This window comes from Lithobates pipiens, unplaced genomic scaffold (genome assembly GCF_037356315.1).
Source record: "Lithobates pipiens isolate NorthernLeopardFrog02 unplaced genomic scaffold, aLitPip1_a1.2 Scaffold_16, whole genome shotgun sequence".
Taxonomy (NCBI): Eukaryota; Metazoa; Chordata; class Amphibia; order Anura; family Ranidae; genus Lithobates; species Lithobates pipiens.
This window is the reverse complement of record NW_027507748.1, coordinates 411,149,869-411,174,463: the sequence shown is the minus strand read 5'-3', so window position 1 is coordinate 411,174,463 and position 24,595 is coordinate 411,149,869. Positions and strand designations below refer to the sequence as shown.

General features: G+C 43.7%; 1 protein-coding gene across 10 annotated transcripts in view; it reads left to right on the top strand.

The window, feature by feature from the left end:
- Positions 1-24,595, top strand: part of HHLA2 (HHLA2 member of B7 family) — a 55,796-nt gene that overhangs the window by 17,481 nt on the left and 13,720 nt on the right. For all 10 annotated transcript variants that reach the window (XM_077482447.1, XM_077482452.1, XM_077482454.1 and 7 more), the window contains 3 exons: positions 15,668-15,765; positions 21,809-22,117; positions 23,750-24,064. In XM_077482447.1, coding sequence (XP_077338573.1) covers positions 15,714-15,765; positions 21,809-22,117; positions 23,750-24,064 — 676 coding nt within the window. In that variant the 5' untranslated portion in view covers positions 15,668-15,713. The remainder of the gene's footprint in view (positions 1-15,667; positions 15,766-21,808; positions 22,118-23,749; positions 24,065-24,595) is intronic.

The window sequence follows — 24,595 nt, the reverse complement described above, 5'->3', positions numbered from 1 at the left end:
GAATTGTTTCTCTACATAAAGATTGCCTAGGCTATAAGAAGATTGCCAGGATTGAAGGGGTGGGGGGCCAGCCTGTCAGTGCTCAGACCATACGCTGCACACTGCATCAAATTGTTGTGCATGGCTGTCATCCCACAAGGAAGCCTCTTCTAGAGATGATGCACAAGAAAGCCTGCAAACAGTTTTCTGAAGACAAGCAGACTAAGGACACAGATTACTGGAACCATGTTCTGTAGTCTGATGAGACCAAGATAAACTTATTTGGTTCAGATGATGTCAAGTGTGTGTGGGGACAACCAGGTGAGGAGTACAAAGTGAAGTGTGTCTTGCCTACAGTCAAGCATGGTGGTGGGAGTGTCATGGTCTGAGGCTGCATAAGTGCTGCCGGCACTGGGGAGCTACAGTTCATTGAGGGAACCATGAATGCCAACATGTACTGTGACATACTGAAGCAGAGCAGTATTACAACATGATAACGACTTCCAAGACACCTCCAAGAAGACCACTGCTAAAGAAGCTGAGGGTAAAGGTGATGGTCTGGCCAAGCATGTCTCCAGACCTAAACCCTATTGAGCATTTGTGGGGCATCCTCAAACGGGAGGTGGAGGAGCACAAGATATTTAACATCCACCAGCCCTGTGATATCATCCTGGAGGAGTGGAAGAGGACTCCAGTGGCAACCTGTGAAGCTCTGGTGAGTTCCATGCCCAAGAGAGTTAAGGCAGTGCTGGGAAAAAAAATGGTGGCCACACAAAATTTTGACACGTTGGGCCCAATTTTGACATATTGGGGTGTACTTACTTTTTTGCCAGCGGGTTCGACATTAATGGCTGTGTGTTGAGTTATTTTGAGGGTACACAAATTTACACTGTTATACAAACTGTACACTCACTACTTTAAATCATAGCAAAATGTAATTTCTTCAGTGTTGTCACATAAAAGATATAATAAAATATTTACAAAAATGTGAGGGGTTCCTGGAATCCTGTGAAACCGGCGAAACCGGTAATGTGTGGACTTTCACAGAGAATAACAAGGCACAAATATGCTATAAAAAAATGTGGTTCATTAACTACTTGCCAACCACCACAGTACATATACTGCAGCAGGTCGACACATGCAGGCACAATCATGCACAAATATATCATGCACCTGTGCGGGGTTTAGGAGCATGCTGTTCCCCAAATCATCCCTCCCCGGGGGACACAGCGGATCTCAGTACTCGATCACATGAGCACAATGTCAACAAAGCTGTAATGATTATTATTAAACAGTATTTATATAACTAAAGTTGTAAAGCGCTACGTAAACTGTTGGCGCTATATAAATCCTGTATAATAATAATACAGCGCCAACAGTTCATGCAGTGCTTTAGAACAGACAGTACAGTTACAATACAATTCAATACAGAAGGGATCAGAGGGCCCTGCTGGTTAGAACTTATAATCTAGAGGGGAGGGTCAAGTGGAACAAAAAGTAATAGCTGTGGGGGATGATCAGATGGAGAAAATGAAAATGCAGTTGTTAAGTCTGGGTAGGATAGGCTTCTCTGAAGAGGAGGGTTTTCAGGGATTGTCTAGAAGCTAATAGAGTAGGAGATAATCGGACAGATTGGGGTAAGGAGTTCCATAGGATTAGAGAGGCTCTGGAAAAGTCCTGGAGGCTAGCATGGGAGGAGGTGATGAGGGAGCTAGAGAGCAGGAGGGGTGTATTTTGGAGATGTTGCAGAGGTTGAGGCGGCAAGATTTCAACAGTGATTGGACGTGGGGCTTAAAGGAGAGTTCAGAGTCCAGGTCTACACCTAGGACCTTGGCATGTGGGAATTGGCTTATAGTTGTGCCATTGATTTTGACAGAGAGATTAGGAGAAGAGGCAAGTGGGGGGAGGAAAAATTAATTTGGTTTTGGATAGATTAGGTTTGAAGAATTGGTGTGACAACCAGACTGATATATTTGATAGTAAATTAGTGATATGTGAGGAGACTGGAGTGAGCTAAGGGGTATAGAAATAGATTTTGGTGTCATCAGCATAGAGGTGGTATTGGAAACCAAGGGAGGCTATCAGCTGACCTAGGGAGGAGGTGTAGATTGAAATAGGTCCAAGAACCGAACCTTGGGGGACCCCAACAGAGAAAGGAAGAGGAGAGGAGGAAGTAGAATTGTAAGTAACGCTAAAGGTGCGGTTGGATAAGTAGGAAGAGAACCAGCTAAGAGTACAGTCACGGAGACCAAAGGCAGCTGAGAGGTCCAGGAGTAGGAGTACAGAATAGTGTACATTGGTTTTGGCCAGTAGTAGATTGTTTGTTAGTTTTAGGAGAGCAGTTTCTGTGGAGTGCTGAGGAAAAAATCCAGACTGAAGGGGATCAAGAAGGATATTATCAGCAAGTTGGTCACTCAGTTGGTTGTAGACCAGACAATCAAGGATTTTGGATAAAAAGGGAAACAAGTAGATGGGGCGTAGGTTGTTAAGATTGGATCGGTCCAGTGAGGGCTTTTTAAGTTTGGGGCTGACAAGTGCATGTTTTATAGAGTTGGGAAAGATGCCAGAAGAGAGGGAGAGATTGAAGATGTGAGTGTAGAATAGAGCCAGAGGGTGAACGTAGAATTTGCGAGGGAACAGGATCCAGAGGGCAGGTGGTAAGATGGACGTTAGAAAGTAGTCTAGCAACCTCGTCAATAGTGGTGGGGTTGAAAGAGGGAACTAATGATTGTACCTGTGGGAATGAAGTTTAAAGCGTGAAGGGGAGGGTATCTGAACAGTAGAGATCTCATCGCAAATTGTATCAATCTTCAGTTTGAAGTGATTGACGATCTCCTGGGCAGTGAGTGAGTTGGTGGGTGTAGGCAGTGGAGGAAAAAGTAGAGAGTTGAAGGTAGAGATGAGTTGATGAGGACGCAATGATAAGGTGTTAATAAAAGAGATAAAATAGGTCTGCTTGGCAGTGAGGAGGTAGGAATTGTATTTTTGGAGGGCAGATTTATACTGGTTGAAATCTTTTTGGGATTTCGTCTTACATCACAGGCGCTCAAGAGCACAGCTTCTAGTGTCATCTGTTTGTCAAGATTGAAGGGGACGGGGCCTTATTCTGTGTGTAGTGAGGGGGGCCAGTGAGTCCAGTGAGGCTAGAAGTGAAGTGTTGTAGACAGAAGTGGCTAGGTCGTGGGAGGACAGGGGTGCAATTTTGTCATAGAGGTGGTCAGTAGCAGAGTGGAGATGAGAAGGGTTGAGATGGCGTAGGTTTCTACGGGTAACTGTTAGGCAGTTGGAGGGAGGGGAAGTGGGGGAGAGGGAGAGAGTGAAACTAATAAGGTAGTGATCAGAGAGAAGGTAAGGATAGTTGGAGAGGTTACGCGGAGTGCATAGGCGGGAGAGAACAAGGTCAAGGGTATTGCCTTCAGAGTGAGCAGAAGCATGTATCCATTGCTTCAGGTCAAAGGAGGAGGTTAGACTGAGAAGTTTGGAAGTAGCAGGAGTGTTAGTATTAGTAGGGATGTTGAAGTCTGATAGTGGGGATTTCAGAAGAGTAGAGAAGTAGGGTAGCCAGGCAGAGAAGTCATCAAGAAAGGTTGATACTGGTCCAGGGGGCCGGTAGATCACAGCCTTAGAGAAACTGGAGAGAAAAGACGAATGCAGTGAGGAGACTGGGAATTTATTCAGCTGTGTTGCCTATGCTGTGATTGGCCCACAGCTATCACATGGTACCTTTGTCAATCACAGCACCCTGTACACTGTGATTGGCTATAGCCAATCACAGATCACCAGTGATTACAGCTGTCATGAATAGTTAACGCAACTTTGCTGTTACAATGATCTTCATTGTAACAACAAACAAAATGTAAAAAAAATTAAAAAATCCCTAATTACCTCCCCCAGAGTAGTACAGTGTTAACATGGTGACACTGAACTACTCTGACAGGATGTAAAAAAAAAAATGAAAAAAAGTAAAAAAAATTTAATTATTCTTTATTTTTTTTAACATACTGTCTCAGTATCCCTGATCGCTGCCTCATCAGTCATATGATAACGCTGTACTGTATGTTAAAAACTTTATTAAATTTCTTAATTTTCCAAAAAAATTACAACTTTAACTGCTTGCTGACTGCCCCGCCTTCGATGGGGCGGTGCAGCTCTTGTTCTTGGCCGCCGTCATATGACGGCAGCACAGAATGGCTGTTCCCATGGCAATCTTGGCTGCACCGTGTTGCTAGGACACGGTACGACACAGATCTTTGTAAAGACCCACGTCAGCGGCTCTTTAACTATGTGATCGGCTGTGTCCAATCACAGCCGGTCACATGTAAACAAGGAGATGCCGTTAATCGGCGCTCCTCGCCTCACAATGACAGAGTGTGAGGAGAGGAGAGCCGATCAGTGGCATCTCCTCACAGGGTACAGCTAGGGAAGTAATCAGGGCACTGATCTTCAGTGCCCTGATTACAGTATATAAATAAAGTTTAAAAAATGGAGTGACCAATGCCAGTGATCAGAGCCCACACTGCCCACAAGTGCCACAAATCAGGGCCCATTAGCCATCCCAGTCAGTGCTGGCAATTAGTGCCGCCTATCAGTGCTGCCCATCAATGCCCACCACTGCTGTCCACCAAAGCGGATCAGTGTCGCCCATCAGTACCACCCATCAATACCCATCAGTACCCATCTATACCGCCTATCCGTGCCCACCAGTGCCACCTATCAGTGTCCACCACTGCCGCCTATCAGTGCCCATCAGTGCCACCTAACCGTGCCCATCAGTGCCACCTATCAGTACCCATAAGTGCGGCATATAAGTGCCTCCTCATTAGTGCCACCACATCAGTGCCCATAAGTGCCACCTCATCAATGACCACCAGTTCAGCCTATCAGTGCCTTTGCCTCATCAGCGCACATCAGTGAAGGTGGAAAATTACTTAGTTACAAAATTTACTGACAGAAAAAAAATAAAAAGAGGTTTGTTTTCCAAAATTTTTGGTGTTTTTTTTTTGTAAAAAATAAAAAACCCAGCAGTGATTAAATACTACCAAAAGAAAGATTTATTTGTGTGAAGAGAATGATAAAAAAATGTGTTTGGATACAGTGTTACATGACCGCGCATTTGTCATTCAAAGTGCGACAGCGCTGAAAGCTGAAAAATGGCTTGGGCAGGAAGGGAGAGTTTGTGCCTGGTAGGCAAGTGGTTAAAAAGCTCACCATGCCTTTTACTATATTGAGTTGGCCCACCCTTTGAAGCTATAACAGCTTCAACTCTTATGGGAAGGCTTTTCGCAAGGTTTAGGAGTGTGTCTATGAGAATGTTTGACCATTCTTCCAAAAGCACATTTGAGGTCAGACACTGATGTTGGACAAGAAGACCTGGCTCGCAGTCTCCATTCAAATTCATCCCAAAAGTGTTCTATCGGGTTGAAGTCAGGACTCTGTGCAGGTCAGTCAAGTTCCTCCACCCCAAACTCACTCATCCATGTTTTTATGGACCTTGCTTTGTGCATTGGTCCAAATCATTTGGTGGCGGGAGGATTATGGTGTGGGATTGTTTTTCAGGGGTTGGGCTTGGTTCCTTAGTTCCAGTGAAGGGAACTCTCATGGCATCAACAAACCAAGACATTCTGGACAAAAATTCATGCTCCCAGCTTTGTGGGAACAGTTTGGGGATGGTCCCTTTCTGTTCCAACATGACTGCGCATCAGTGCACAAACAAGGTCCATAAAGACATGGATGAGTGAGTTTGGGGTGGAGGAACTTGACTGGCCTGCACAGTGGTGATCAAATACTACTAAAAGAAAGCTCTATTTTTCTGAAAAAAATTTAAATTAAATTGCCAGTTAAAGTAGGTCCAGAATAGCAAAAAAATACCCTGGTCATGAAGGGGGTAAGACCCTGCAGAGCTCAAGTGGTTAAAGGATAATGCCACACCAAGATTATCCCCAAGAACCTAAACAAGTGAAGACTAATGGGTGAGAGTGATCACAATAAATAAACTAAACCAGAGCTAACGATATACAGATGGAAAGGTGAGAATTAAGGATAGGTCAGTATCGGAGCCAAGGTCATACACAGTATATCAGGCAGAAGGAGCAGAGAATAAGGGAAAGGAGACACAAGAACAGGAACAAGCTGGTGGGACAAGGATCCAGAAAATTCAAGAACAGAGTAGCAGGTCACAAGGCACACAGAAAAACACCAAGGCAAGATGGAGTAGCAGAGGAGGGACTAAATATGCTAAATAGTCCAATTGCTAGGAACTGCTGGCTGCTGAGAGATACCTGCTGGTGGACACTGGAACTACAACCTAAGGCTCCATGCACACTGGAGCTCATAAACTGCAGTTTATTGGATTTGGGGCATTTTTTTTAAAAGCCCATAAACTCCACTCTATGTTAGACTATGTGTCCATGCACACATGGACGTTTTTTAGCTTTAAATCGGAGGTCCACCCTAAAGTGTACCTTCCGCTCATTGGAACCCCCCCCCCCTCCGGCGCCACAATTGGCACCTTTCAGGGGGGAGGGGGGTGCAGGTACCTGTACAGTACAGGTATCTGCACCCACTTCCGGCGTAGATTCTGCAGAAGGTACGCCCCTTTCCGCAGAATCTACGCCCCTTTCCGAAGGTCCCCCTGCTGCCTGCTGGGAAACACACGGATCCCAGAGACAGCGGGGACCACCCTTATTGCGCAGCGCGACTCGCGCATGCGCAGTAAGGAACCGGGAAATGAAGCCGAAAGGCTCCACTTCCTGATTCCCATACCCAAGATGGCGGCGGCAGCACCTGAGAGACGATCGAGAGATCGGCTTCGGGTGCCGACATCGCGGGCGCGCTGGACGGGTAAGTGTCATTATTTTAAAAGTCAGCAGCTGCAGTATTTGTAGCTGCTGGCTTAAAAAAAAAAAAAAAAAAACGGCGGACTCCCGCTTTAATGAGCAGTGGAGTTTGAGACGGGGTTTGGGGGGACGTCATGCGGCGTACGTGAGAGGGGAGGGGCCTAGCAGCGGCTTCCACGCGACGGGATGGAGGAGGATTCGCCGCACCATCCGGAGCTAAGCGCAGGGAGAGAGCGCGGCGCTCCTAAATGATTCCCGTTCCGGCCCCAGCACCCGCACTCGAACGCCCGCTTGCCCGGTCCAGAGAGCACTCACAGTGTGATCCGGAGGGACACTGGTAGACGGCACGGAGGACCTCGCTGGAGCGAGCGGAGTCCTCGGCTCTACCTCCCCCCCCCCCATACTCTCCCACCAGATGCAGCTGAGTGAGAACAGTCCCTGTGAGCTGAAGAGCCAATACACGCAGAAGACTACTAACAGGTCAGACCCTTCCAAACTGCTTTGTTTTTTGCCTGGACTGTTACATACCTTCCAGTTAAGTACTGAGTAGGAGCAATTAAGGAGCAAGCTGATGGATTCAAATGCAACTCATTGAAACAGCAGCACTTTGAATACACATATTAAGATTCACATGCTACTCTATGCCCTAAAAAGTACTGCCCAGGGCACTGATGATATATAGCAACTTTTACATGTTAATTAAGCCTTGAAAAGCTCAGTATCGATCTTTGATACAATTTTGATTGGTGGGGCACTTTTTTCTGTTTCTGTTTTTTTTTTTTTTTGCTGCTTCGGCTCGAGCCGATTTAAATTAAAGGTAGCCCAGTTTAAGGATCCACGTCTGTTTATAAGGCAGTCACGGGCAAGACCATATGCCCCTGCTTTGAATGAGTGGAGAAACCGGGGACGACTAAGTCTGAGAGTCGCATGAGGATTCCCCTATCGCAGGAGGGACCAAAAGACCCCAAATATAGCATCTGGTAATCCCCCAGAACTAGAAAATTACACTTTCAATCTTATTTTTTTGGGGGAGAATATACCTGTGTGTAAAGGGAGAATAGGGGACCCCTAGTGGCCCGTTTTGGTATTATCTTCCTCTTTTGTTCTCCTCTTGGCCTCTACCTCTCAAAGATATAGACAGTTAAAGGAGAACCCTGGCCTATACTCTTGCCTAAGTAGGGGCGCAGTAGATCTCCCCTTTGCTTACCGTGACCCGAGAGCTTTATGGACTAATTTCCTGGGAAGAGCACGCTGTCTCATAGACAGGTCAATAGCCAGCTCAGAGGAGAGGACTTGACTATTTTAGTGCTTTCTATTATCTGCACCCTTGTCTCTTGTTTGCTATTTGCAATCCCACAGCCTTTTTTTTTAAGGTGTCTCCAAGTGAAAGGGGACTCTGGGGAGGAGAAAGCCAAAGAGGGACAACATGAAGGGTAGAATCCCAAAAGTCAATGACTCTAAAGCCCCCAAAGAGAGCCTAAATACAAGCTCGATCCAGAAATATCTTAAAGAGCCAAGTCAAAAAAGTCCAGGCCTGGATAAAAAACAAGTGGGCAAGCGAGAGAGGAGGAAGGAGGCTGGAAAAGCAACTGGGATCCTAGGTGACTCCTCTGGTGAAGAAACAGAGTCAGACCTGGATGGTAAAAATAGAGAACAGACAGATATCTCCCAAATACCTACCAAAGGTGAAATACAAGAAATGTTTTTGAAACTGGAAAATTTAATTAAGTCAGAGATCCTAACCGTTAGGGCGGATATGGGGCACCTGTTAAGGAGATTAGAAGAAACGGAGGATCTAATGGGCAAACAGGCTCAGGAATTACTAGACTTAAAAGCGCAGTCTAGAAAAATGCAAGAGGCTCACAGGGACATTTTATACAGACTGGAGGAACAGGAAAACCAGAGCAGACGACAGAACCTGAGGATTAGAGCCTTACCTGAACAACAGGGAGAAGACCTCGGTGCAAAGATGACGAAGCTATTTAACCCTTTATTAGGAAGAGTGGAAGGTGAAGAATTAAAAATAGATCGTGTCCATAGAGTAAGGAAACCGCCAGGACTGAGGGTAGAGGTACCCCGAGACGTGATCGTAAAATTCCATCTCTACGAGGACAAAACCAAGATTTGGAGTGAACTAAGAGGATTGCCCTCCATACAATATGAAGGGACAAACCTACAAATTTTTGCAGATCTTTCCGCAGGGACCTTGGCTCGGAGAAGACAACTCAAACCCTTACTGGAACAACTGAGAAGTGTCAATATAAGATACAGTTGGGGTTTTCCGACAGCTCTGATTGTTCAGAGAGAGGGAAGGACTTTCAAGTTAAAATTTTTAGAAGAAATCGAGGTCTTTTGTAATAACTTGGGAATCCCACCCCTTAAGCTCCCCCGAGACTCTCGTGAAAATTAATGGGCATATTAGGAGGGGAAGATGGGGTTTCCAGCGCTTATCGTGAGGGCCCTTTGGTTTCTCTGTCTGTTATTGGCTGTTTTTCTTTTCTTTTCTTATACTGAGTGGGTTGTTTTTTTTGGGGTGGGGGCGGGGGGGGGGGGGGACCCGGGGGGGGGGTGCGGGGTTGGGTTGGAAGGGAAGATGGAAAGGTGAGGCGGATCCGGGCTCCACCACTCCCTGTCTGGAGACGGAATATCTCTCCCCCTAGGGGTGGGAGGACAGGGGGTGTTGAAGTGGAAGCCCGCAGTTGGAGTCACACCCTGGAAGGTATTACTTGCAGAGGGGGGCAGCGCCACCCATTGTCAAGTATAGGCCAGGACAGGGCCAGGGGTGGGCGAGGGGGGTGGGTGAAGGGATGGGGGAGGGACAGGGGCAGGGGAGGGGGGCGGGTGAAGGGACGGGGGGGCGGGGGGAGGAGTGGGAGGAGAATCACCTTGTAGTGTGGGGGACCGAAAGAGTCATGAAAATCCTGGGTTGGACAAATAAATATAGATTAAGTATGCCAGTAGTCAGTACAGGATGACTGAGGTAAATTTTATTTCCTACAATGTAAGAGGATTAAACGCCCTAAACAAAAGGTACAAACTCTTAATGGAATTACATCAATGCAGAGCTGAAGTAGTATTCTTGCAGGAGACCCATCTCTCCCTGGATTCGAATGTTAAGTTATATTCAGACAGCTTCCCGACCTGGTTCTACGGTGATTCCCCAATTAGGAGGGCTAAGGGGGTGGCAATTGGATTCGAGAAACATACACGATTTACTCTGATCGATAGATTGACTGACCCTGAGGGCCGATACCTGTTCCTTAAGGGTGAGCTAGGAAACAGGGTGTTTACTCTTGCTAACGTATATTGTCCAAATATAATCCCTTAGGATATATGAAACGGATCCTGCGAAGATTAGCAGAATTTAAATCTGGCGATGTAATCCTAGCAGGGGATTTCAATTTGTGTATGGATCCCGCCATGGACAGTACGTCCCGCGCAAGGGGGACGAATGAGAGGCCCCTGAAAATATTGAAACATCGCCTGAAACAACATCAAATGGTGGACGCTTGGCGGACACAACATGAGAAAACGAAGGACTTCTCTTTCTATTCCCCAGTGCACGGGACGTATTCCAGATTGGATTACATATTGGTGGACCACAGGCTGTTAGAGGACGTCGTAGAGACAGGGATAGGAATAGCCTCTCTCTCTGATCATTCTCCTGTGACAATGAAGTTGAGGTTACCAGGGCTGTACAGACAACCCTTTACTTGGCGATTAAATGAAAATCTTGTTCAGGACAATGATACCACCGAGACTATCCGGAAAGAATTAGAATTCTACTTCTCGACGAACGATACAGGGGATATCTCGGGTGCCTCCCTATGGGAAGGACATAAAGCATATATTAGGGGTATCCTCATCTCCATTGGCACAAATAAAAAAAAAAGCTAAAACTCAGAGAAGGGAGTACCTGATTAAAGAAGTCCATAGATTAGAACAAGAGCACAAAAAACAAAAGGCCCAACAGCCGGAACTTCTTCACCTTTTGATTAATAAGAGGGAGGAACTTAAAGACCTTTTGGATCAGGAAGCAAGGAGGTCACTGGAAGGGAGAATTAGAGAGAGACACTATGGGAAAAATAAAATTGGCAAATACTTAGCGAGACAACTAAAAGGGAGGAGGGAGACCAATTTTATTGATAAAATCCAGGATAAGAACGGGAAGATGGTTCATACCACTAAGGAAATCGCGGAGGTATTTAGACAATACTACAGTGCCCTATATAATGTTGGCCAAAAAGGGAGGTGTGGTAAAGGGGATAAGGAAATTATTAAAGAATTTTTGCATGATACTAATTTACCCCAATTACATGAGAGTGAAAGAAACAGTATAGACAGACCTATCACTGAGGAGGAAATCTATAGAGCATTAAAGGAGACGGAATTGGGCAAAAGTCCCGGGCCTGAAGGGTTCACGATTATTTACTATAAAAAATTTAAGGAAATCTTAGTCCCAAGATTATGTCACTATATGAACGGGCTCGGCACACAATACGACATGAACACTGAAGCTTTACGGGCCTCAATCACGGTAATTCTGAAGGAAGGGAAGGATCACTTACTTTGCTCAAGCTATAGGCCAATAGCATTATTGAATGCGGACACAAAATTATATGCCAAAATACTGGCAGCCAGGCTGAAGAACAAGATGAGTGATCTAGTGCACCCAGATCAGGTCGGATTTATTCCCGAGAGAGAAGGAAGGGACAATGGGGTGAGGGCTTTACTCCTCCTCCAGGCCCTAAAAAATAGTGGGTCCCCAGCTCTATTCCTGTCTATAGATGCAGAAAAAGCATTTGACAGGGTAGACTGGGGACTTATGATAGAAACGTTGGAAGTTATGGGTATAGGCCCGAAAATGATCCAATGGATACAGGTCCTCTATAACCAACCGCAGGCCTCTGTCAAAATTAATGGAGAATCCTCTTCTCAATTTCAAATGAGTAACGGCACCAGACAGGGTGCCCACTGTCTCCACTCCTATTTGCATTATCTCTGGAGCCGTTATTGACCTATATCCGAAAAAATCAGGATATAACGGGGATCAAGTTGGGAGGGGATGAACACAAATTAGCCGCTTATGCGGATGACGTGTTATTCTTCATTACTAAACCTAGGATCACGATTCCGAACTTGCTGAGGGTGTTGGAAAAATTCGGCAAAATATCGAATTTGAAAATAAACCTCAGCAAGTCCGAAGTTATGAATGTTAACATCAGTACCCAGGAAGAGGAGAACCTTCGGACAGAATTCCGTTTCCCATGGCGCAAGGAGATCAAATACTTGGGAATCTATCTGGCGAACACCATTAGGAAAATATTCACGAAGAATTATATCCCCTTACTCGATGAAATCAAAAGAGAAATAAAAAAAATTTCAACATGCTCCCTCTCCTGGTTAGGGCGTATCAATGCAGTTAAAATGATACTAATCCCGAAGATTATATACAAGTTTCAAATGCTTCCCATTCCGCTCTCTTCGGCATATTTTAGATTAATGAAAAATTTAATTTCGAAGTATATTTGGCAACATAAAAAACCGAGAATTGCCATGGGGGTGTTATGCAGGGGAAAAAGGCAAGGGGGACTGTCTGTCCCGGATCTAAAAAGATACTACAATGCAGTGGTTCTGTCTCGAGTAGTTGAATGGGCGAAAGAGGCAAATAAAAAGAGGTGGGTGAGTGTAGAGAACACAATGAGTCAAGCACTTCTAGGTCGCACGATATGGAACCCTCCACAGTTCAGGTCCATCGGACCTCACGCTCACGAGATAACACGTCTAGCTTTAAAGATTTGGGACCGTACACATTCACAAAATAAGTGGGGGTACAATTCACCCTTGATTTTTCTTAAAGATAATGATTTTTTCACACCGGGCAAACGGGAGGTGGGGGGTAATTGGATTAGGAAAGACTCCGCACAATTAAAAGATATATTAGTCAATGGTAAAATCGTTTCATTTCAAGCACTTAGTTTGGACACAGACCTCATGAAAATGGACGGGTGGCGGTTCCTCCAACTTAGCCACTTCATTTCAAATTTACCTCAGCCAATCCGTAGTGAAGAGGAACTGAGACCCCTGGAGCGGCTATGTCTGAGAGAAAAATCAAAAAAAAATATTACGCTCTTATATAAGATTCTTTCTGAGGGGGACGAATTGGAGGACCCGCCATACCTCCAAAAGTGGGAATTAGAGCTGGGGTCACAATGTAGCACACAAACTCGTAATAAGATTTTTAAACTAATTCACTCGGGGATAGTAGATAATAAATTGATAGAAACGAACTACAAGTGCATTGCAAGGTGGTATGCGACACCTGACAAAATGGCCAAAATGGGATTAGAGCAATCTGCGGATTGCTGGCGTGGGTGTAAAAAAACTGGGACTATGGCCCACATTTGGTGGGACTGCCCCATTATTAAAACTTACTGGAGAAAAATCTTAGAGATAATTAAAGTTGTAACAAAAAAGGAAATAAGAGAAGATCCGTGGATTGTCCTATTTCATGGGACAGACGAACCCATAAAGCAATATAAAACCTCACTAATTCCAATCCTGTTAGACACCGCCAAAAATTTAATCCCAAAAAAATGGAGAGAAAATGAGAGCCCTAAAATATCGGATTGGATTTTCCGTATAAATGAAATACAAAAAATAGAAAATTATAACGAAGAGGATGTCGACTTATTAGCAGAAGAGGGAGGCTCAAACAAATGGGCATCGTGGGAAGAATTTAAATTATCCTGGAGATATGTGGAGGAAATTACACAATAAACTTCAGAAGAAAATATTACCCGGTTAGAAATAAAGGTCACTAAGAGGTAACCCACTAGCGATTCTACAAGGTAAGGGCGGGGTGGGCAGGGGGCGGGGGTATGAGGGGGAGAGTAGAGAGGTATTTTAAGTTTACAATGGAGTAGGTTTAAACTAATAACCTTTTTATTTCTGGTGTTGTATAAATTGTATTTGTATGAATATGTTCCCTCTCCTTTTCATACATGTATTTATTTTGTTATGAAAAAAAAAAAATTGGATATAAATAAAGAATTAAAAAAAAAAAAAAAAAAATTAATGAGCAGTGGAGTTTATGGGCTTTTTTTCTGAACGCCAGAAATTTGCGTTCAAAGTGCCGTTTTTCACCACCAAAAAACGACAAATGCCGATAAACGCTTACAAACGCTCATGAACACGCGTTAATTAGTGTTCGGCATTCTATTTTTTCAAAGCATTGTGGGAGTTTGGAATGCACTGTGTGATTTTTGGAGTGTCCTCTGTGTATTTTTATTGAAAACGCCCATTAACGCTAATAAACGCTCATAAACGATAGTACAAAATGCTGTTAAAAGCAAGTTTTTCAACCAGCGTTTTCTGCCAGCAATCTGACGTATAGAAAAAGCTTTTTTGAGCTTCAGTGTGCATGGAGCCTAAAGGTCTGGGGGACACAGTGCCACCAGCAGGTGAGCCCATCCCTGGCAATAATGGGAGTTTTTCTCAGTCTGTTTAATAGTACTTTATAGTAAAGCCCTTACAAACCTTTAAAATAACCCATTCAGTTAACATACGAGTGAAAAGCAAAATGTGTGTGTGTCAGCAGTACACTGATTTTCACAGTGATTGGGTGTGCAGGGAGAGTATCAGCAAATGTCTTTAAAGGACAGATCCTGGCACAGCCAGAAAATTGACCACACAGGGAAAGATGTGTTTCCATGCCTAGTGAGGTCAGTTTTTAATAGGAAAGCAGGGGGACTGGCAGGATCACTAAGTATTTCACACAAAGGATGCAATACAGAGAACAGGATACTGTTTAACCACTTGAACCCTGGAGGACTTTACCCCCTTCCTGACCAGAGCACTTTTTGCTATTCGGCACTGCGTCGCTTTAACTGACAATTGCGCAATTGTACCCAAACGAAATTGATGGCCTTTTTTTCCCCCACAAATAGAGCTTTCTTTCGGTGGTATTTGATCGCCTCTGCGTTTTTTATTTCTTGCACTATTAAAAAATAAATGTGCAATAATTTTTTTTAAAAACTCAATATTTTTAAATTTTTGAGATAACTATCCCCCAAAAATATATATATAAAAAAAAAAGTTTCCTCAGTTTAGGGTGATATGTATTCTTCTACATGTTTTTGGTAAAAACAAAATCGCAATAAGCATATATTGATTGGTTTGCGCAAAATTTATAGCATCTACAAAATAGGGGATAGTTTTATGGCATTTTTATTTTTAATTTTTTTTATTAGTAATGGTGGTGATCTGCGATTTTTCTCGGGACTGCGACATTATGGCACAAACAGTTGACATTTTTGACACTATTTTGGGACCATTGTCATTTATACAGCGCTTTATATGCTGGTAGTGAGAGGGTTAACCACTAGGCAGCAGTGAAGGATTCTAACTGTGAGGGGGAATGGCTTTAACACACAGGACAGTGATCACTGCTCTCGATGACAGAGAGCTGTGATCTATGTTCTGTCACTAGGCAGAACGAGGAAATGCTTTGTTTACAAAAGCATCTCCCCGTTCTTCCTCTCCATGACACCATCGCGGGCACCCGGCGGACATCGAGTCCACAGGACCCGCGGTCATGGCCACGGAGACAGCAGCGGGCATGTGCCCGCGACACCGCTTCTTAAAGGGGACATACCTGTACGCCCTTTTGCCTACCAGCGCCATTTTGCCGACGTACATCGGTGTGCGCTGGTTGGCAAGCGGTTAACATTGGTACAATGGACACATATCAGGAATATGAAATGTTGGGTTAACATATTCTTTATTGAAATCACAAAAATGTGAAATTCTATTTACTATTGTAACTTCACATTATTTTGGTTTTCTTATAGGTCAATCTTTCCATTATGAATACATGGAGGTGTGGCCTCACCTACAATGAAACTTTTAATATTGCTTCAAATTTTCAGGCTATTCTTATTTGTTCACGGTGAGTATGATTAAATATAAACCTTTTTTTTTTTTTTTTATGATGGCATCATAATTTTTTCATAAGGATGTAACAAGTAAGCTCAAAGCATCTTGACATCATTACTATGAATGCAGAAGTCTTTGGTGACCACATTCTTCTCAGTATGGTTTTTCTATGATGGGCACAAAAAAAAAAAAAGCAGAAAATGTAAAGGTGCTCTGTGCTGACACTTCGGGGGGGGGGGTTAAGGAATCTTATCTGAATCCTGTGCCAGAAGATGCCGAGGGATGGCTCCAGCTTCTGAGAGCGGAAATAGTAGCAACTGCCCAAGGCTTTTTGTCTAATTGTTCCTCCATCTGATGAGCCTCTTCTGCAAGGAACCTACAAGGCACCATGAGCATTAGGCCATAACTTGTTCTGAACAAAAAACGCTAGATCAGGAGATGTCTGTGTGCATTCATTTCTGTTTCTTAATATTTTCTCATAGGCCGGCCATACTCGGTTCAAATCTCGACTGGTTCAGCAGGAATCGAGATTCGAATTGTTAACGGGCAGGCTGAATTGGGGCCATCTTAATGAGCGGGCACCCCTGGGCACTGTTGATGGGGGAATTGTATAGGGGGTGAATTTAATTTGAGATAATTCCCTAGTTGTCTGTATTTGTTGTTTCTAATCAGACTAAAAAGCCATGCCCAATATGTAGCAATATTTAGCCATACCCACTCCATGCCATGCGCGCATAGCGTGCCGTAGGTCACCATCTTCCTGGTAGGGGCCCTAGTGCATTACTCATGGGCGTCACGATAACGTGCGGTGTGTCAGTCTCCCTGCCAGAGGGGGATTATGTGATTATCAGCACAGACCCACTCAAATGCAACAATCACCTGCCAATCAGTGCCCGACAATAAAATGTGCCAGTGCCCACCACAGTGCCAATTACTGCCCAGCAGTAACACCTGTCAGTACATATCAGTACCTAATCATCAGTGCTGCCCATCAGTGCCACCTGTCAGTGCTCATCAGTGCCATCTATCAGTGCCCATCAGTGCTGCATATCAGTGCCGCCTATTTGTGCCTATCAGTGCTGCATATCAGTGCCCATCAATTCTACATATCAGTGCCAACTCATCAGTACCGCCTCATCAGTGCCCGTCAGTGAAGGGGAAAACAAAATTTTATGAAAGAAACTAAAAGAAAAGCATTTTTTTCAAAAATTTGGTCTTTTTTAGTTTGTTTAGCAAAAAATAAAAAAACGCAGAGGTGATCAAATACCACCAAAAGAAAGCTCTATTTGTGGGAAGAAAGTTATAAAAATTTAGTTTGGGTACAGTGTAGCATGACTGTGCAATTGTCATTCAAAATGTGACAGCGCTGAAAGCTGAAAATTGTCCTGGACAGGAAGGGGCGTAAGTGCCTGGTATTGAAGTGGTTAAACTAAAAAATACCCAACATACAGACACCTAGAGGTGTAGCTGGGAGCAAACAGTAGGCTCTTCTTCATACTTTGCAGTGTTATGATAAGGTTTTCTTTCACTGCTATTCATAATGTAATCCTATGCATCAGCTGACTCATTGACAACAGTGGATTTCTTGTGTGGCTGATAGCTTGTCTCAACATTTGTTGAAAGAGAGGATAGCTGTGAGATTTAACCTTTAGACTTGACTTTTTGCAGGGCACAAAAAATTAAGCACCAGTCACTTTTGAAAGGTTGACAGAGTTTATTTAACCACTTCAGCCCCAGAAGATTTGGCTGCTCAATGACCAGAGCATTTTTTTGCGATACGGCACTGCGTCGCTTTAACTGACAATTGCGTGGTCCTGCGATGCTGTACCCAAACAAAATTGATACACTTTTTTTCCCACAACTAGAGCTTTCTTTTGGTGGTGTTTGATCACCTCTGTGGTTTTTATTTTTTGCGCTATAAACAAAAAAATAGCAAAAAAACACAATATATTGTAGTTTTTGCTATAATAAATATCCCCATTTGTTTTTTTTTTAACCACTTGCTTACTGGGCACTTAAACACCCCTCCTGCCCAGGCCAATTTTCAGCTTTCTGTGCTCTCACACTTTAAATGACAATTACTCAGTCATGCAACACTGTACCCAAATACATTTTTTGTCCTTTTTTTCCCACAAATAGAGCTTTCTTTTGGTGGTATTTGATCACCTCTGGGGTTTTAATTTTTTGCGCTATAAATGAAAAAAGACCAAAAATTTTGAGAAAAAACGCATATTTCTTTGTTTCTGTGACAGAATTATGCAAATTATTAATTTTTCTTCATAAATTTTGGCCACAATTTATACTGCTACATATCTTTGGTAAAAATAACCCAAATTAGTGGATATTATTTGGTCTTTGTGAAAGTTAGAGAGTCTACAAGCTGTGGTGCGAATCGCACAAAATTGATCACATCTGATGTACTGGTGGCCTATCTCGCTTCTTGTGACCCGAACAAGCCAGGAAAGTACAAATACCCCCCAAATGACCCCTTTTTGGAAAGTAGACATTCCAAGGTATTTAGTAAGAGGCATAGTGAGCTTTTTGATGTTGTCATTTTTTTTCCCACAATTCTTTGCAAAATTAAGATTTTTCATTTTTTTTATTTTTTTCCACAAAATTGTCATTGTAATAGGTTATTTCTCTCACATGGCATGTGTATACCACAAATGACACCCCCCAAAAAATTCTGCTACTCCTCCTGAGTATTACAATACCACATGTGTGGGACTTTTTCACAGCCTGGTCACTTAGAGAGGCCCAACATGCAGGGAGTGCCATCAGGTGTTCTAGGAGCATAAATTACACATCTAACTTGTTGACTACTTATTACACTTTTGAAGGCCCTGGAGCACCAGGACAATGACACGTGACACTGATGACAGATGGCACTGATACGTGGCAATGATGACACTTATATGTGGCACTGATGACACGTGGCACTGATGACAGATGGCACTAATATGTGACACTGATGACAGATGGCACTTATACGTGGCACTGATGACATGTGGCACTTATGCGTGGCACTAATACGTGACACTGAAGACACGTGGCACTAATACGTGGCACTAATACGTGGCACCGATGACGCATGACACTGATGACAGATGGCACTAATATGTGGCACTGATGACAGATGGCACTATGTGGCACTGATGACATGTGGCACTATGTGGCACTGATGACACGAGGCACTGATGACACGTGGCACTGATGACAGATGGCACTGATGACAGATGGCACTGGGGACAAATGGCACTGACAACAGGTGGCACTGGGGGCAGGTAGCACTGGGGCGGATGGCACTGGGGCAGAATGGCACTGGGGCAGAATGGCACTGGGGCGGATGGCACTTGGGCAGGATAGCACTGGGGGAGGATGGCACTTTTTTTTAACTTTATTTTTTTTACACTCACGGCCGCTGCAGCCCTTCATCTCTCCCTCCACACACGCTGTCTGTGTGAGGAGGGAGAGCGGCGCTGAGAGATGATCTCATATGTTTACATATGAGATCATCTCCCATTGGACACGCCGATCGCGCTGTAAACAGCCGCTGTGATTGCCCGTTTACAGCGATCTGTGTTTACCTGTCTCCAGGAGACACAGCAAACACAGAACTTCCCCCGGCGCGCATTGCGGAAGTAAATAACAGGACTTCCAGGGACGGCCTCCCGGACAAAAGCGCCTGTTCTACGGCTGTCATTCGGCTATAGGGCAGGCGCGAGGAGGTTAAAAAGTAAATTTTTTTCTCAGTTTAGGCCAATATGTATTCTTCTACATATTTTTGGTAATAAAAATCCAATAAGTGTATATTGTTATAGTGTCTACAAAATAGGGGATAGATTTATGTCATTTTATTTTTTTTACTAGTAATGGCGGTGATCTGTGATTTTTATTGTGACTGCGACATTGTGGTGGAAACATCAGACATTTTTGACACTATTTTGGGACCATTGTCATTTATATAGCGATCGATGCTATAAAAATGCACTGATTACTGTATAAATGTCACTGGTAGGGAAGGGGTTAACACTAGGGGGCGATCAAGGGGTTAACAAGCTTTGGTGTGGAATCAGACTTCCTTTGGTGTGCCAGCTTGCTCTCAGCTCTTTTGGGCACTTCTCCTGCAGATATTCACCCCTGATGCTCCAAACTAGATGACCTCCTCCTGGATATATCATCCAGTTAGGCAGTGCAGGCTTCTCTGGCCACAAATTTAGGCCTTCTTTCTCCAAGCATGTGCTCCCCAGAGGCAGCGGGCCTGTAAGGTTAGGCTGGCCATACACAATTCGAATTTCCTGCTGAACCGGTTGAGATTGGAACCGTTAATGGACAAGCTGAAGTTGATCGATTGATCAACTTGGATACAACCAGCTTGCCAAATTCACTTCCAATCATTGCAAGAAGCTGCTAAAGCCGCTAGCGATAATCAGTTGTCTTCCCCTGCTTGCTCCCCCCGCCGGGAGAAGACAATTGGTGATTCCCCTGTCAGCACTGTCGGTGTTGATTTCTTTCCTGCATCCCGTGGTTGCAGGAAAGAAATTTGCACTGTGTATGGCCAGCCTTAGAGAACAGCTGCACACATGTACTCCCTAGGTAAAGCCCAGGAGGCAATAGAGGTTCCAGAAGGTTCCACAGATATTTATATCCTTACCCAGCATGCACCACTGGCAATTAACCTCCTGGTGGTTGGTCAGGGAGATATAAATATTCATAACTCAGGCTACTTGGTCATCGAACACTATTGGCCAGAGATGCGCCTCAACAGCAGACAAAAGCAAACAATAATTCTCAGCTTTGGGGGGATAAACCTGCAGAAAGTAGAACTATCAATTCCGACCTTGACTGACTACAGCTTAGCAACACTGCATTTAGAGTGGGGCACTCCTGCTTAGGGCAGAGACTATCTCTATTATATTAATGAGTCATATATACCAGAATAGAGCATAATCATTTACCAAATGTCTGAACAAGTTGGAAATGTTCATTGGTAATAAGAAGACTAGGACAATATATGGAATTGTATAACGTCCAAGATATTACAATGCTCAACTCAGAAAGGTTCTCCACTCTTATGCTCTGTACACAAAGTCGAACTTTCCGACAGAAAATGTGCGATCGGATCACGTTGTCGGAAAATCCGACCATGTGTGGGCTTCAGACTTTTTCCGTCGGATTTTCCGACGCACAAAGTTTGAGAGCAGGATCTAAAATTTTCCGAAATAAAATCCGATATCCTGCATAAATTCCGATCGTGTGTAGACAATTCTGACGGACAAAGTGCCACACATGCTCAGAATAAACGAAGAGACTAAAGCTATTGGCTACTGGCCCGTTTATAGTTCAGACGTACATGTTTGACATCACCTGGTTCAGGACGATCGGATTTTCCGACAACTTTGTACGACTGTGTGTATGCAACACAAGTTTCAGCCAAAATCCGTTGGAAAAAATCTGATGGATTTTGTGGTCGGAATGTCTGACCGTGTGTACAAGGCATTATACTGGCATCATTGTTAAAGAGGAGTTTCCCTTAAAAAAAAAAAAAAAAGTCTGCAGCTGCTGACTTTTAATAATCAGACACTTGCCTGTCCCAGGGTCCAGCGATGCCGGGGAACGAAGCCCCGCTCATCCCTCCCTCCTCTTGGTGGCGCCGGCATTGCAACTGTGGGCACCCAGCTGTGGCTTCACAGCTGGGCACCCACTGCGCATGCGAGAGCGGCGCCATGATTGGCTGCGCAGTCATCTGTGACCTGTCACGTGTACAGATAACTGACAGGAGGGAGGGGGCAGAGCTGAGCCCTTCCTGCGCCGAGGGGCAGTGACGTCAGGAGCCCATGTCATTTTAAGCATATATTTTTTTTGGGGGGGGAACACCACTTTAACATTCTGCTGTTTCTGCCACTTAAAATGTCTACCAAATTAGAGCGAGATAAAGTATTCATTGGCTAAAAAATAAACCTAAAGTACAGTATACAAATAAATATTCTACTTACTTATCTAGGATTTTTTTTTTTTTCAAATAAGTATATTTTGAATTATTCTTTGTTTGACAGGTGAAGTTGTAGGTGAATTAAATGGAATTGTTATTTTACCTTGTTCCTTTACTCCTGGAAAAGATGAATTAATTCACTGGACTATTAACAATGAAAAGCAGAGTGTCCATAGCTATTATCATGGCAAAGACATGTTAAAAGATCAAGACAAAAGCTATGCAGGACGAACCTCACTGTTCTTAGATCAAATCAAGCATGGAAATGCCTCACTTCAGCTAAAGCAGATACAGAAAAGTGATGAAAATGAATACTCCTGTTATGTGTCAACAGTGGAAAGTAAACGCTCCAAAGTGCTACTAAAAGTAAAAAGTATGGATCAGAATTTGAAGTTGACAGTGTTGAAAATTGCTGCTAGTGTGTTTGTGTAATTGTAATGCTATGCATCCATTTTCCGAAACAAGATATAGTCCAAACACTACCCGTTTAAATCAGACAACAAAGAAAGCTTTACAGTTTATTTTCTAGCTACATCTAAAACATCCAAAATTACCTAAAGGCCTCTTGCGCACTGCAGTTTGAAAAAGCTCAGTACAGCTTATATTTTGCTGAGCTAAAATACTGCCCATTAATTGTAATGTGCCTATGCACACAGGCGCGTAAACAAGCAAATTCGCACAGATTTATCCTTGACAGTCAATGCGAGAACAAGCTACCGCGCATGCACGAAAACATGCACGAATTTGCGCGAACGCATATGCATTAAAAAAATGCATACAAAAAAAATAAAAAAAGGCATGCCTAAAAAAGTAGATACTCAAACAGGAGTATCGCGTGCAAGAGGCCAAAGGGTTTAATCCCCCATCAAGTTTTTATTGCTATCCATGTCCCCAGCAGTTTGATATGGAACTTCCTCCCCTTGCCCAATCTGTGTGTGTTTAAAGCACAGATCTTGAAGCAGAACTAAATCCTGCTATTCTTTACAGTCAAGGAAGCTGACATGTTAGCCTCTGTTTGATATGCATTCGTCATAACTGATCACAGGTGCTGCACATGTGATCAGTTATGATCCAAACCATTTTATATGGAATACCTGATTAGATTGCTATGCCCTTAGGTGGCAATCAAACACCTATAAGCCCTTGTACACACGGTCGGAGAATCCGTCGGAATGTGTCCTAACAGACCGTGTCGTCGGATAATCCGACTGTGTGTGGTATGCATCGGACTGATTCAGTCGGAATATCCGTCTGACCCAATTTTCCAACATGTTGGAAATATTTCCCGACCAACTGGGCCGATCGGACATACTCCGATCATGTGTAGAGAATTTTGATCGGACCAAGTGCCACACATGCTCAGATCAAATTCCTACATCAAAGCTATTGGCTACTAGCCTGAATGTAGTTCCATCGTAACGAAATTACGTCATCACGTTCTGAAAGATCGGATTTTTCGCCAACTTTGTCCGACCGTGTGTATGCAACAGTTTCGGACAAGATCCGACAGACAAAATCCGACGGGCAAAATCCGACGGATTTGGTTGTGAAAATCTCCGACCGTGTGTACAGGGGCTAATAATAGTGTACCACATCCTAAATTATCTGGGAAGGTAAGAGAATAGGAATAATGGGCTTTAAAGGCACATATAAAAGTAATATATTTTAATAGTCTACATTAAAAAAATCACAGGCTGTTAGTGAACGTAATGAATACAAATTTATCTGAAGTTACGAATTATCCGAAATAACGAATGCTGCATCTAAACGAATGGAACGTAACGAATAAATAATAATAAAAACGTTTTATTATTAATTTGTTAAGTTCTATTCGTTTAGATGTGACATTCGTGTATTTAGCTGTTTGCCTGATGTTCAGCTTTAAAATCCTCTGAAAGTGCTGCCCATCAAAATGCAGACGTTTCAAAGCAAGAGCAAGTCAAGCTCCATATTAGGATTGTGGAGCTATTAGCATTTCTTTTACCATGGGTTATTCTCTTTACAGCTGCAGTTTGGGGTGAGCTACATAAAAATGTCACCATACCATGTTCCTTTAATCCGGGGAAGGAGGTTGTCATTCACTGGCGGATCAAAAGTGATAAATCTCGAATAGTGCACAAGTACTATCAAGGTCAGGACAGATTGGAGGGACAGGACAAAAGCTACAAAGGACGAACATCATTGATCCTAAGTGAACTGACAAATGGAAATGCTTCCCTCCAAATAAGAGAGTTGCAAGAAGGTGACGAAAACACTTATTCCTGCTATGTAGGAACAATCAAAGAACAAAATGAAGAAAACGTGAAATTAAATGTTGCGGGTAAGAAATACTGAACTTCAATCAGAATAAGTACCGGAGGTGTGTATCACAGCTCAGTACAGGGGCGGATCCAGAGCCTAGTCTCGGGAGGGGCACTGCCAGAAAATTTTGCGGCAATTTGTTGGGGCAATGACTGGTGTTAGCGCTTCAATCATCACAGCGCCATGATTAATATAGTGTCAGGATGATTGAAGCGCATTATATCTATTATTAAATTGTAATATAAAATTAAATAGTTCAGCTCACCATAATGTAGAATCAGTGGGAGCCCTGAGCGTGTCACTTTTCACGTCGCCTGCCACCAGATGCAGCGTGTCACTTGCTACATTGCCTGCCACCAGATGCAGCGTGTCACTTGCCACGTCGCCTGCCACCAGATGCAGCGTGTCTCTTGCCACGTCGCCTTCCACCAGATGCAGCGTGTCACTTGCTACGTTGCCTGCCACCAGATGCAGCGTGTCACTTGCCACCATTGGCTGCCACCAAATGCAGATTGTCACTTGCCATGTCACTTGCCACATCCCCTGCCAC